Raw genomic sequence first — 14,699 nt, 5'->3', positions numbered from 1 at the left:
CATAGTGAAGAAAATCAAGCAACAGTGGTCAGATAATAACTCATTTCATAGCCTGCATCTGGCACAAGGGTGGAAAGGCTGTTTAAGTAAAGAGTTCCGAGGTCTGGTAAAGAGCAAGTTAGGGTTGGGGACAGTGTCACAAGTCCTTATATCAACACAAATCTGTACTGTACAAAACACATCAAGTTTTCAAATGTTGAAAATCTTCACAATTCACTGTCAGTTCAGATTTTAACAGAATAGCACCAGTAACCAACACTGAGGAAAGAAATATTTCTTGGGGCAGTTGAGGCTGACGTTATGCTCAGAGTCTCTAAAATACACTATGAATAAACACACAAGTGTTACGCAGTGCACACACACAGCTGACTTACCAAGTCCAGAAAACATAATCAAAGATGAGAAAGAGCCAAGCATTATCATGTGATTGCGGCTACTGCTGGAGTGCAGTATAGTTGTGGCATGCTTCCCACTGCCACAACACTCTGCCAGCTCGTCGCTGGATTACACAACTATATGGTGGGAAGAAACCCAGCTCCAAGCAGCAGGCCTTCTAGGTCAATGAAAATTGCACTGTAATACTAGGTTGGGTTTTTTTAAATTCATTCATGGAATGTGGGCTTTGCTGGTTGGGCCAGCATTTATTGCCCATCCCTAGTTGCCCTTGAGAAGGTGGTGGTGAGCTGCCTTCTTGAACCGCTGCAGTCCATGTGGTGTAGGTACACCCACAGTGCTGTTAGGGAGGGAGTTCCAGGATTTTGACCCAGCGACAGTGAAGGAACGGCGATATATTCCCAAATCAGATGGGGAACTTCCAGGTGGTGGTGTTCCCATCTATCTGCTGCCCTTGTCCTTCTAGATGGTTGTGGTCATGGGTTTGGAGTGTGCTGCCTCAGGAGCCTTGGTGAATCCCTGCAGTGCATCTTGTAGATGGTACACACTGCTGCTACTGTGCGTCAGTGGTGGAGGGAGTGAATGTTTGCGGATGTGGTGCCAATCAAGCGGGCTGCTTTGCCCTGGACGATGTCAAGCTTCTTGAGTGTTGTGGGAGCTGCACTCATCCAGGCAAGTGGGGAGTATTCCATCACACTCCTGACTTGTGCCTTGTAGACGGTGGACAAACAATGGGAGTCAGGAGGTGGGTTACCCGTCACACGATTCTTAGCCTCTGACCTGCTCTTGTAGCCACAGTATTTACATGGCTAGTCCAGTTCAGTTTCTGGTCAGTGGTAACCCCCAGGATATTGATAGTGGGGAATTCAGTGATGGTAATGCCATTGAACATCAAGGGGCGATAGTTAGATTCTCTCTTGTTGGAGATGGTCCTTGTGTGACACTTGAGTGGTGTGAATGTTACTTGCCACTTGTCAGCCCAAGCCTGGATATTGTCCAGGTCATGCTGCATTTGGACAAGGACTGCTTCGGTGTTTGAGAAGTAGCGAATGGTTGCCGAGATGTCATTTTAGACATGGGCACTAACTTTAATGGAAAATACTTTGCACACACAATATAGATAGACGCTTCACGTGTAGATTTTCTCAACAGATATCTATCACCTGTGAGAAATGCTGCCTTCTTTCTTGCTCGCTAAAGTTTGGAACTCTGGTGTGAACTAATCAGCTACAGCACAGCTTTGAGGCTTTTGTCCAGCAGTTGCCAGCATGACTTCAGAGTGATTGCAGAGAACGGTGACTCGCACAATGCTCTATACCAGACTGACACCCTGTTCACCATATAGAACACAGATATTGTTTGTCCTTTGACGTGACCTGCCTTAATCAGCTTGCTTTTTTCACTTATTTCCAAAGAAGAGTCATATTGGGCTTGAAACGTTAACTCTGTTTCACTCTCCACAGATGCTGCCAGGCCTGCTGAGTTTTTGCAGCAAAAATTCCACTTTTTTCACTGGCGTGGAGTGGTTATTGCAATCAACCAACTTCACCATGTTAACAGCTCCCTTCTCTATACAATGTTTCTGGAGTTTCTAGGTGTTGATGTCTACCTTTTTCAATTGCGGTACATCCCATTGTAGCAGATACCCAATGAGAAGTCCGTCAGCCATGACTTAGCGGTTAGAACTCCCACCTCAGAGTCAAAAGGTCACACAGTACTGAAGGAGTTCTTTCAGGTGAGACATTAAACCCAAGGTGGACATAAAGGATTTCATGGCACTATTTTGCAAAGCAGGGGAGGTCTCCTGCTGTCCTGCCCAATATTTATCCCTCAATCAACACCTACATTTTTTTATTTCATTACTATTTATGGGAACTTGCTGTATGCTAATTGACTATCACATTGCCTACACTTCATGCACTGTGGAGTGCTTTGGGGTGCCCTGAGGTCGAGAAAGGTGTGCAGAAACATAGGTCCTTTCTTTTTTATTCATCTCATTCTGTTTATGGAAACACGCTATGTGCAAGTTGGCTGCCATGTGTGCTGACACTGCAAAAGTGACTACACTTCAAAGTAATTCATTGGCTGTAAAGCGCATCGGGATGTCCGAAGGATATGAATGCTGCTATATATAAAAAGGATTTGACTACAGCTTCTCTAACATGCTTTAAAAATACATACCAGCACACATCTGGTAGACCCAAAGCTGTCATCAGTCTTCACGTGAACTATGCCTGGAAGCGTTCATGCCTCTACGGTACAAATTTATAAACCAAGGACAGAAAAAGCTGAAAATACAAGGCAGGCCCATCGGCACCTGAAGACAAAAGACAGGTCAACGTTTCAAGAGGTCACCCTTTGTCTGAGCCTAAAACATTAAGCCGCCGTTTCCTTCGCTAGATTTGGACAGCTCTGGTCACGAGTCTAAAGAGGGGCAATTAGGCACCGCCCATTGGGGCAGTGAGCTGGCAGACACAACGGGCCAAATGCCCCCCTGCAAACCCTGAGAAATTCTGCAGCTTTATCTCCAGTGTTTCCACTTTTCTTTCAGGTCTCCAGCATTTGCTGTTTTGCCATACTTAGATTGGTTTCCTATTAGCACAGATAGGCGTAGACAAAAAAGATAGAAAAAATGCAGACAGGCTGTCGGGGAAAAGGAAAACACAGACTATTGCGCAAATATGTAGCAGGCCAGAATGCATGTCAAGAGAGAGATTAATGATTGAGAGAAACAGTTCTGATACTCAAAGGGATTAGAAAATTGTCAGTATTTCAACTGTCGCACATTTCCAGCGATTCCTGATTCCACTATCTTGTATAATAGCTGTTGGATGAATAGCACTATTGCTACTTAAGGCAGATGTCCGTGTTTTACAGAAAGAACTTGCATTTCTATGGCACCTTTCATGACATCCCAAGTTTAAAACGAGGTCACCGTTGTAATTTAAGAAAACATAATGACTGACTCATTTGCTTACAGCAAGCTCCCACAAACAGCAATATATTAATGGCTAGAGATATTGACTTTTAGTGATGTTAGTTGAGGGCTAAATATTGGCCAAGACACCAGGGAAATCCCCTGCTCGTCTTTAAAATAGTGCCTTGGGATCTTTCACATTCCCTGAGAGGGCAGTCAAGGCATCAGTTTAGAATCTCATATAGAAAGATACCTCTAACAGTGCAGTACTACACTGCAAGAAGCCACTAGAGCTGGGTATATTAAAACAAATCTCAATATCCTGTATTATTTTCACAAACATTCTCCCCCTTTCTAATTTCACATACTCGACTTCAATCCTCTTTGTAAATTGAAAATAAATTGGACATTTGCTGTAGCAGAGACTTAATTTCGAAAGGAATTGCAGAAACTCAGTGTAGAGTACTGGCAAGTTGAAATGTGATAATGACTGAAGCAATCTGCTTTCATCAGTAAAACAAAGTTCCCTTTACTTTCTTTTGTCGTGCGCAACTTACCCTTTCAAAAGCCAACCCTTTAAATTTTTTGCACAGCCACATGCTTCCAATAACTTAAAGAAGCCTACTTGTGCTTGGCCCTTGAGGGAACTTCCAGGTTGCTGAACAGCTTAGAGGGAACATCAGTCAGGACACAAGGGAGGGCTTTCTCAGGGCTTCTTCAAATAATGCCAGGGGCAGCTTTACAACCACCTGAAGTCATGAATGACTTCTCATCAGAAAGACAGCTGCAAGCACAATTAAACACAGGATTGCAAAGCGGTGCCTGAACCCTCAAAGGCAATGGCTTACAATGCTTTCAGCTTACACCGTTTTCAACACACTGTGGTGTTAAGTCAGAGTCTACTGGACTGCCTGGGATCTGTAGGCAGTCTGGCATTCTGCTAGTGCAGCGGCTCCTTATTCTTGACAAATGAATGCCCATCCCAAGTGACCCCTGAGATGATGGTGAGCTGCTTTCTTCCTCCACCGAAAGTTCAGTGATAGTGTTCAGCCGATAGCGTGGGTGCACTCATACACAAGCGTATGGCCATCGAGCTTGTTCCGCCATTCAGTATGATGATGGTTAAACTTCTGTATCAACGCTTGATTCCCGCCATAACCCATACCCCTAGATTTTCCTAGTGCTCAAAAATTTATCGCTTCAGTCTTGAATGTACTCAACCACAGAGCATACACATCTCTCAGAAGTAGAGAATTCCAAAGATTCACAACCCTTTGAGTGAAGAAATATCTCACCTTAATCCAAAAAGGATGTGACCTTATGCTGAGACTATAACCCCTAGTGCTAACTCCCCAGCCAGGGGAAACAGCCTCTTAATATTTACATTGTCAAGTCTAAGAATTTTATATGTCTCAATGAGATCACCTCTCATTCTTTTAAACTCCAGAAAACTGTCTTTTCACACCTTGGCACAGGTCAGACTCAAATAGATCACAAGGTGTGTGCAACATGCAAGGCAACAGGTGAGGTCAGTATCTGAAGCAGAACTGTAGACTCTCTTCTGTACACACTCAAAATTCATAGATACATTTAAGGGGAAGCCAGATTAAGTGTATGTGGGAGAAAGGAAGAGAAGGTTACACCCATAAGGTTAGATAAAGTAGGGTGGGAAGAGGCTTGTGTGGAGCATAGACCAATTGGACTGTTGGCCTGTTTCGGCACTGTACACCCTACGTCACTTCTCCACTTCAACCATTTCTGCTTTTTCATTCAGTCCTCTTTCTTTGTTCTCCTTTTTCACTCTGCCCAATACTGGAGAATCATCACTTAGCAACCGTCTGTTAAAAAGGGCAAAAAAAAATCTGTGGGCCCCATTTTATTCTTTTTGATACTTGATTGAGGGCGGCTGATGAGGACAAAAAAGAGCCTTACCTTCGCAAAAGACCATCTGGGAGAGCGCTGCTGACTAAAAACACATGAAGCCCAATAAATATCCTGAGAAGCATTAAACAGATGCCAAAGGGAGTGTACAGCACAAGCAGGGCCAGGATAAAACCATCTGTAGGTAACCTGCAAATTGAAAGGGAACAGATGGTTAACAGCTTTCCACAAAAACTTTTAAAAATGGGTGGTGGATGGGGGAGTTATGGTAAGTTGGTGTTTGAAGCAGTTAAACACTTGGAGAAGTTCCATCTCCAATACCTAGTGTAAGAATGGGGGTTACTATTGGCCAAAAACTGAACTAGATGAGCCATATAAATACGGTGGCTACAAGAACAGCTCAGGGGCTAGGAATCCTGCACCTCCTGACTCCCCAAAGCCTGTCCACCATCTACAAGGCACAAGTCAGGAGTGTGATGGAATACTCTCCACTTGCTCGGATGAGTGCAGCTCCCACAACACTCAAGAAGCTCGACACCGTCCAGGACAAAGCAGCCCGCTTGATTGGCACCACATTTACAAACATTCACTCCCTCCACCACTGACCCACAGTAGCAGCAGTGTGTACTATCTACAAGATGCACTGCAGGGGTTCGCCAAGGCTCCTGAGGCAGCACACTCCAAACCCATGACCACAACCATCTAGAAGGACAAGGGCAGCAGACACATAGGAACACCATCACCTGAAGTTCCCCTCCAAGCCACTCATCCTGACTTGGAAATATATTGCTGTTCCTTCACTGTCGCTGGGACAAAATCCTGGAACTCTCTTCCTAACAGCGCCATGGGTGTACCTACACCATATGAGCTGCGGCGGTTCAGCTCACCATCACCTTCTCAAGGGCAACTAGGGATGGGCAATAAACACTGGCCTAGCATTAACGGCCACATCCCATGAATGATTAAAAAAAAACTCTAGGAAATACCAACTTTGGGTTTTCTCGTTAATTAACTAACTTAAATGCTATGACTGGTTGTGCATTTATTTTTACTTTTATTACAATTCTCCTATTTTCATTCCTGTTGTGATTGCGCTCTGGGTAAAGATATTTGACAAGATGGGAAAATTGGGCCTTCACTGACCAAATGTTTTATTAGCCCATAAGGTGTAAAGGGAAGTCAAATGGTCAGTAGGTAAGGTCAAAAACACTTCAGCAGAAACCATGTAGAGTGAAAGCACATAGCTTGCTGTGTGGGAGCAGGGAGATAAACCACATCTCAGAAGAGTAAGTTAGTGAGAGATAAAATAACTTGGTACCAAGGCCACCATTTGGCCAGACACTATCCCCAGAATGTTTACAAGCTGGTAGGTGTCGAGGTGTAGGAAACCAAAGGTGTTGGGAGCTTGGCCTGGTCTGAGTGGAGTAATGACACTTATAGCTTTTGTGGTTGGTCTATTCAAATGCCAGCTAGGCAATGATTGGGTTAAATAGATTTTGCTGTGAAAACAAAGTATAAGAAGGAACCCCTCCTACACTGCTGTTAGAAAGTTCCAGGATTTTGACCCAGTGGAGAAGGAAGTAAGGGTGGACTGGTGACTTGGGGAACTTGGAGGTGATGATGTTCCCATACACATGTTGCCCTTGTTCTTCATGGGATTGCAGGTTTTGGAGGTGCTGCCAAAGAAGCCATGGCGATTTGCTGCATTGCACATTATGGATGGTACACACTGCTACTACCACTGTGCATCTGTGGTAGGAGGTGTGTGAATATTTAAGGTGATGGATGGGGTGCAAATCAAGCAGGCTGCTTTGTCCAAATGGTGTTGGGCTTCTTAAGTGCTGTTAGAGCTGCACTCATTCAGGGAAGTGAGAGTATTCCATAAGAAGCAGTGGTAAATAAATGTGTTGTTGTTGCCTGGCAACATTATCCCAATTGCCGAGATGATAAAAAGCACCAAGGCTGAACATCTGAAAATCGGGAAGTGCCAGAACAGTACACAACAGTGACTTCTGAAGCACCTATGGTGTGTCCGTAGGTCGGTCAACATACAAAGACAAAGCCCATGGATGAAAAAAAGACTTTTTTTTTATTGGGACGTAAGCATCGCTGGCCAGGCAGCATTTATTGCCCATCCCTAAGTGCCCTTGCTTCAGGTGGTGCTGAGCTACCTACAACTGAATGGTTTGCTTGGCCTTTTCAGAGGGCAGTCTTTTCAGGTAACCTTCTTGCTGTGGGTCTGGAGTCACAGAGGTTGGCAGGTTTCTCCCCCTGAAGAACATTAGTGAACCTGATGGGATTTTTACGGCAATCCAGTAGTTTCATTATTAATGGGAGTAGCATTTTACTCCAGGTTTATTAATTAATTGAATTTAAATTCCTGCAGCTGCCGGTGAAATCTGAACATGTCTCTGGAACATTAACCCTGGAAATCTGGATTACTAGTTCAGTAACATTACCATTATACTACCGTCACTGTTTATATTACATAGCTTTCGCAACTTTAGAGCCAATGTCGTTACTTGACAGCCCCTTTGCAAGCAAGCTCCCTCACAAAATTGGTCACAAACAGCAATGTGATATCATGTTTGAGAAATGAATACCGGTCAGGGCATTAGTCCTTCTCCTTCCCTGGGGCCTTGCAATTTTTTTCCCTTATTATTGAAAGCTTTATTTTTTATTCGTTCACCAGATGGGTGAGTGTGATCAGTCGTCAGACTTTTAATGAATTCAAATTTCACCATCTGCCATGGTGGGATTCGAACCCAGGTCTCTGGATTACTATGCCACCGCCTCCCTGCTTCCACTACCCTTTCAGGTGGGGCATTTTAGAAAATTAAAGTTCCTCCTCATTTCCATCTTATTCCTTTGCCAATTATCTTAAATTTGTAACAAAACCCCACTCAATACAGTTTTTTAAAAATTAATTCTATCAAAATCAAATCCATTAGTGAGTGCAGCCCCACAATTTCAATCGTCTACATCAGCTGTCCCTCGATTCAAGGATGAAGGCTACTCAGGGTCACGAGTTTCTGTCATGGGTCTTCATATGACTGAACAAGCTGATTCTTGACCCACAGATTTTTGGGCACAAGGGGCAGGACATCCCACAAGGTAGTGGGATCTGGAGTGCAGGATTTGCTTCCTTTTCTGCCACGGCTCTACCTCATCATTAAGACGTTGGGACTCAAGGCATGATGAAGCTTGATGGACAAGTTGTCACCATTTTGAACAATTGGCAGCAAGCACCTCCCAGTCATTAATGTCAATGCTACCGCATTTCGAGGAGAGTCGGATTAAGGGTCGGTGAGATCGAATTAAGGGTCAGTGCGGTCGGTTTAAGGGTCAGGGTGGGTGGTTTAATTTTGAAGTGTTTTCTTTGACCTCCTCTGGAACATTGGAAATTTACAGGACCTGGTGGGGGAATATGTTTTTCCGCCATCCGGACAGTGTCCAGTCCATCAAAGTTGATTTTGCAACAGTTTTGCCTGAATGCTGTGGAGCTGGCTTCAAGAAGGACACTAGCGTTTGTATGGCGGTCCTTCCATTGAATCCAGATCTCAAGATCTCTATCCTTCTACTCACAGTATTGACAACAGAAGGATAAGTAAAGCTGCACTGCCTCACATCTGTGAGAACCAATGTGACTGAACAATCCACAATCTTTCTCTCTCTCTCTCTCTCACACACAGCACGAGCAGTTTCAGGGCCAGTGTGGTCGCAGGGTGGTCGGTCTAAGGGTGAGTGTGGTCGGTCTAAGGGTCAGGTTGCACGGCTTAAGGGTCAGGTTGGACAGTTTAGTTTTTTTTTTATTTGTTCACTGGGATCACGACTAGACCAGACTGAATGGCCATTTCTGAGGACATTAAGGAGTCAACCACATTGCTGTGGGTCTGGAGTCACATGTAGGCCAGGTTTCCTTCCCTAAAGGACATTGGCGAACCAAATGGGTTTTTACAACAATCGACAATGGCTTCATGGTCATCATTAGTCTTGCATGGTGGGATTCGTACCCTGGGTCACTGGATTACAAGTCCAGTGACAATATCATTACGCCACCACCCCCTTTGCTTAAGGGTCAGCGCGGGCCGTTCGAGGGTCAGCGCGGGCCGTTCGAGGGTCAGCGCGGGCCGTTTTAGGGTCAGCGTGATTCTCTTTTACCTTCTGAACTCCAGCAGCTGCTCCACTCTCGGCCTCTCCATGGCTCCGGCTCCCCGAGCCTTGGGCTCAGGCCCCCGCCGCTTCTCCTGCTCCGCCGGCTCGCTTTTGCCTACTCAAACTCTCTCCTTCCCTCTGCTCTCACAGGCCGCAATCCACGCTCTCCGCCACCATCCCTTCTCCCGCTTCCCTTCACCACACTGCCGCCATGTTGGCAAATCGACTGTGGCGTAACGGCATTGGGTCGGCAACGCGCAGGCGCACCCCCGCGCACTCCCTCCCGGGAGTTGTAGTCCAATATCCTCTGTTTGCCTTTGGGCCGCTGGTCGGGAAGAACTTCAAGTTCCAGCGTGCAACGCGGCCGGGCTTACCTGCGCAAGTGCGTTAATCACCCGACTCCAACTTGACTCCTCGCTCGAAACCCACTCAGTGCGCCTGCGCTCCACAAACTAATTTTTTTTTGAACCAGAAAACTTTTTCATTTGATAAAGGACAATCTCATATCCATAAACAGACAAGTACAGAAATAAGAAATCTTGAATGTCATCTGGGATATTTATTTAAGACAGAAATAGAGCTGAAATGCAGAACATGTTATCTGGACCTACGAATTAGGAGCAGGAGTAGGCCATTCGGCCCCTCGAGCTTGCTCCATCATTTAAGAAGATCATGGCTGACCTGATTGTTACCTCAACTCGACGTTCCTGCCTCCCCCACCCTCTGCCGATAATCTTTCACCATCTTGCTTATCAAGAATCTATTCAGGTCGGCCTTAAAAATGTTCAAAGGCACTGCTTCCTTTTCAGGAAGAGTTCCAAAGACTCAGTACCCTCAGAAAGAAAAATATTTCACCTCATCTCTGTCTCAAATTGGCAACCCCATGTTCTAGATTTTCCCAGAAGAGAAAACATCTTTTCCACACCCACCCTGTCAAGACCCCTCATTATGTTTCAATCAAGCCACCTTTTGGGCTGGAATTTTCCAGCCAAAACCACCCCCCACGGCTGCGGGTTCCCCCTCGGCAGGGCCAGCAAAACACTGAAATTTCCATTCACATTTGCTGGACCAGAAGATCCCGCTGGTGTGGAGGGGTCAGAAAATTCCGGCCTTACTCTTCTAAGCTCCAGCGGATACAGGTATAGCTTGTCCAACCTTTCCCCATAAGACAACCCTTCAATTTCAGCTGTTAGTCTAGTACACCTTCGCTGATCTGCTTCTAATGCATTTACATCCTTCCTTAAATAAGGAGACTAATACTGTACACAGTACTCCAGATGAGGTCTCACCAATAACCTGTATAACTGCAGCATAACCTCCATACTTTTGTATTTAATTCCCCTTGCAATAAATGAAAACATCCTATCAGCTTTCCTAATTACTAGCTGTACCCATATACTAACATTTTGCAATTCATGTACTAGGACACCCAGATCCCTCTGCATCTCAGAGCTCTGCAACCTCTCACCATTTAGATAATATGCTTCTATTTTATTGGGCAATTAAACATTTTCCCAAATTATACGCCATTTGCTAGATCTTTGCCCACTAACTTAACCTATCTATATCCCTTTGTAGCCTCCTTATTTCATCTTCATAAATTACTTTCTTACCTATCTTTGTATCATCACCAAATTTAGCAAGCATACCTTCAGTCCCTTCATCCAAGTCATTTATATAAATTATAAAAAGCTGAGGCCCCAGCATTGATCCCTGTGGCACACCACTCGTTACATCTTGCCAACCAGAAAATGACCCATTTATGCCTATCCTCTGTTTCCAGCTAGCTAGCCAATCTTCTATCTATGTCAATATAATGCCATCCCCTACACTATGAGCTTCAATTTTCCGCAATAACCTTTGATGTGACACCTTATCAAATGCCTTCTGGAAGTCTAAGCACAATACCAGTTTCCCTTTATGTACAGCATATTTTACTTCTTCAAAGACCATTAATAAATTGGTTAAACATGATTTCCCTCACAATAACACATTGACTCTGCCTGATTACCTTGAATTTATCTAAGTCTCCTGCTATAACGTCCTTAATAACAGCTTCCAACATTTTCCCTATGACGCATGTTAAGCATGTAGTTTCCTGATTTTTGTTGTCCTCCATTTTTGAATGAAGGAGTTACATACATTATTTTCCAATCTTTTCAAGGTGTCCAGTCACCTTATATTTAATTATAGACCCTAATTTCACAACAACATGTTTGTTTTTTTTAATTCATTCATGGGATGTAGGTGTTGCTGGCTGGGCCAGCATTTATTGCCCATCCCTAATTGCCCTTGAAAAGGTCCTGGTGAGCTGCTTTCTCGAACCACTGCAGGCCATGTGGTGTAGGTGCACCCACAGTGCTGTTAGGAAGGGAGTTCCAGGATTTTGACCTAGCGACAGTGAAGGAACTGCAATATGTTTCCTAGTGAATAGATGATGAGTGACTTGGAGGGGAACTTCCAAGGTGGTGGTGTTCCCATCTGTCGGCTACACTTGTCCTTTTAGATGGTAGTGGTCGTGGGTTTGGAAGGTGCCTTCGAAGGAGCCTTGGTGAATTCCTGCAGTGCATCTTGTAGGTGGTGAACATTGCTGCTACTGTGTGTCAGTGGTGGAGTAAGTTAATGTTTGTGGATGTAATGCCAATCAAGCAGGCTGCTTTGTCCTGGATGGTGTCAAGGTTCCTGAGTGTTGTAGGAGCTGCACTCATCCAGGCAAGTGGGTGTATCCGATCACACTCTTGACTTATGCCTTGTAGATAGTGGACAGGCTTTGGGAAGTCAGGAAGTGAGTTACTCGTCGCACGATTCCTAGTCTGTGACTTGCTCTTCTAGCCACAATATTTATATGGCTGGTCCAGTTCTGTTTCTGGTCAAAGGCAATGTCCAGGATGTTAATGGTGGGGAATTCACTGATGGTAATCCCAGTGAACATCAGGGGAATCTCTCTTGTTAGAGGTGGTCATTGCCTGACACTTGTGTGGCACAAATGTTACTTGCCACATGTCAGCCCAAGCCTGGATATTGTCCAGGTCTTGCTGCATTTGGACATGGACTGCTTCAGTATCTAAGGAGTCGCGAATGGTGCTGAACGTTGTGCAATCATCAGCAAACATCCCCACTTCAGGCCTTATGATGGCAGGAAGGTCATTGATGAAGCAGCTGAGAACAGTTGGGCCAAAGGCACTACCCTGAGCAACTCCTGTAGTGATGTCCTGGAGCTGAGATGACTGAGCTCCAACAACCACAACCATCTTCCTTTGTGCTAGGTGTGACTCCAACCAGTAGGGAGTTTTCCCCCTGATTCCCACTGACTTCACTTTTGCTTGGGCTCCTTGATGCCACACTCGGTCAAATGTGGCCTTGATGTCAAGAGCAGTCACTCTCTCCTCACCTCAGGTGTTCAGCTCTTTTGTCCATGTTTGAACCAAGGCTGTAATGAGGTCAGGAGCTGAGTGGCCCAGGCGGAACCCAAACTGGGTGTCAGTGAGCAGGTTATTGCTAAGCAAGTGCCACTTGATAGCACTGTTGACAGCCCTTCCCATTACTTTACTGATGATGGAGAGTAGACTGATGGGGCAATAATTGGCCTGCTTTTTCTGTACAGGACATACCTGGGCAATTTTCTACATAACCGGGTAGATGCCAGTGTTGTAGCTGTACTGGAACAGCTTGGCTAGGGACACAGCAAGTTCTGGAACACCAATCTTCAGTGTTATTGCTGGAATATTGTCAGGGCCCATTGCCTTTGCAGTATCCAATGCCTTCAGACGTTTCTTGATATCATGCAGAGTGAATCGAATTGGCTGAAGACTGGCATCTGTGATGCTGGCGACCTCCACTCGACACTTCTGGCTGAAGATCGTAGCAAATGCTTCAAATGCCTTATCTTTTGCACTGCTGTGCTGGGCTCCTCATGGAGGATCTGGATATTTGTGGAGCCTCCTCTTCCAGCAAGTTGTTTAATTGTCCACCACCATTCATGACTGGATGTGGCAGAACTGCAGAGCTTAGATCTGATCAGTTGGTTATGGGATCGTTTAGCTCTATCACTTGCTGCTCATGCTGTTTGGCATGCGATTAGTCCTGTATGATAGCTTCAACAAGTTGGCACCTCATTTTTAGGTATGCCTGGTGCTGCTCCTGGCATGCCCTCCTGCACTCCTCATTGAACCAGGGTTGATCCCCTGGCTTGATGGTAATGATAGAGTGGGAGATATGCCGGGCCTGAGGTTACAGATTGTGTTTCAGTACAATACCGCTGCTGCTGATGACTCACAGCACCTCAGGAATGCCCAGGCTTGAGTTGTTAGATCTGTTCGAAATCTATCCCATTTAGCATGGTGGTAGTGCCACACAACAGGGTGGAGGGTATCCTCAACGTGAAGTCGAGACTTCACCTCCACAATGACCGTGCGGTGGTCACTCCTACCGATACTGTCATGGACAGAGGCATCTGCGGCAGGCAGGTTGGTGAGGATGAGGTCAAGTAGGTTTTTCCCTCTTGCTGGTTCCCTCACCACCTGCCGCAGACCCAGTCTAGAATCTATGTCATTTAGGACTCAGTCAGCTCGGTCAGTAGTGGTGCTACCGAGCCACTCTTGGTAAAGGACATTGAAGTCCCCCACCCAGAGCACATTCTGCACCCTTGTCACCTTCAGTGCTTCCTCCAAGTGGTGTTCAACATGGAGAAGCACTGATTCATCAGCTGAGGGAGGGTGCTACACGGCAACCAGCATGAGGTTTCCTTGCCCACGTTTGACCTGGTGCCATGAGATTTCATGGGGTCCGGAGTCAATGTTGAGGACTACCAGGGCAACTCCCTCCCAACTGTATACCACTGTGCTGCCACCTCTGCTGGGTCTGTCCTGCCGGTGGGACAGGACATACCCACGGAAGGTGATGGTGGTGTCTGGGACATTATATGTATGTTATGATTCTGTGAGGGTGACTATGTCAGGCTGTTGCTTGGCTAGTCTGTGAGACAGCTCTCCCAATTTTGGCACTAGCCCCCAGATGTTAGTAAGGAGGACTTTGCAGGGTCGACAGAGCTGAGATTGCCTTTGTCGTTTCCAGTGCCTAGGTCGGTGCCAGGTATTCCATCTGGTTTCATTCCCTTTTTGTGACTTTGTAGCAGTTTGATACAACTGAGTGGCTTGCTAGGCCATTTCAGAGGGCATTTAAGAGTCAGTCATATTGCTATGAGTCTGGGGTCACATGTAGGCCAGACCAGATAAGGACGATAGATTTCCTTCTCTAAAGGACATTAGCTAATCTAATGGAACCTTCCCCAAATCTAGGTAATATTGGAAAATGTGAAACATTTTTTAAACTGACCAATCTCCTTTGGTGTTGA

The 14,699-nt window shown here is 45.5% G+C and overlaps 1 protein-coding gene across 2 annotated transcripts in view; it reads right to left on the bottom strand.

Annotated features, from left to right (window-relative positions):
• The window catches only part of aup1 (AUP1 lipid droplet regulating VLDL assembly factor), a 43,260-nt gene extending 33,656 nt beyond the window's left edge, over positions 1–9,604 (bottom strand). The window contains exons 1-2 of one of the 2 annotated variants that reach the window (XM_078554717.1): positions 9,353–9,604; positions 5,243–5,380 (exon numbers count right to left, since the gene is read on the bottom strand). In XM_078554717.1, the coding sequence (XP_078410843.1) occupies positions 5,243–5,380; positions 9,353–9,393 (179 nt within the window). In that variant the 5' untranslated portion in view covers positions 9,394–9,604. Of the gene's footprint in view, positions 1–2,574; positions 2,711–5,242; positions 5,382–9,352 lie in introns of those variants that run through there. The other variant, XM_078554723.1, reaches the window with a different exon arrangement.
• Positions 9,605–14,699: the final 5,095 nt, after the last annotated feature.

This window comes from Cetorhinus maximus, chromosome 1 (genome assembly GCF_964194155.1).
Source record: "Cetorhinus maximus chromosome 1, sCetMax3.hap1.1, whole genome shotgun sequence".
In the NCBI taxonomy this organism is placed as follows: domain Eukaryota; kingdom Metazoa; phylum Chordata; class Chondrichthyes; order Lamniformes; family Cetorhinidae; genus Cetorhinus; species Cetorhinus maximus.
Note: the sequence above shows the minus strand (reverse complement) of the source record. Positions and strands in the feature narration are given on the sequence as shown.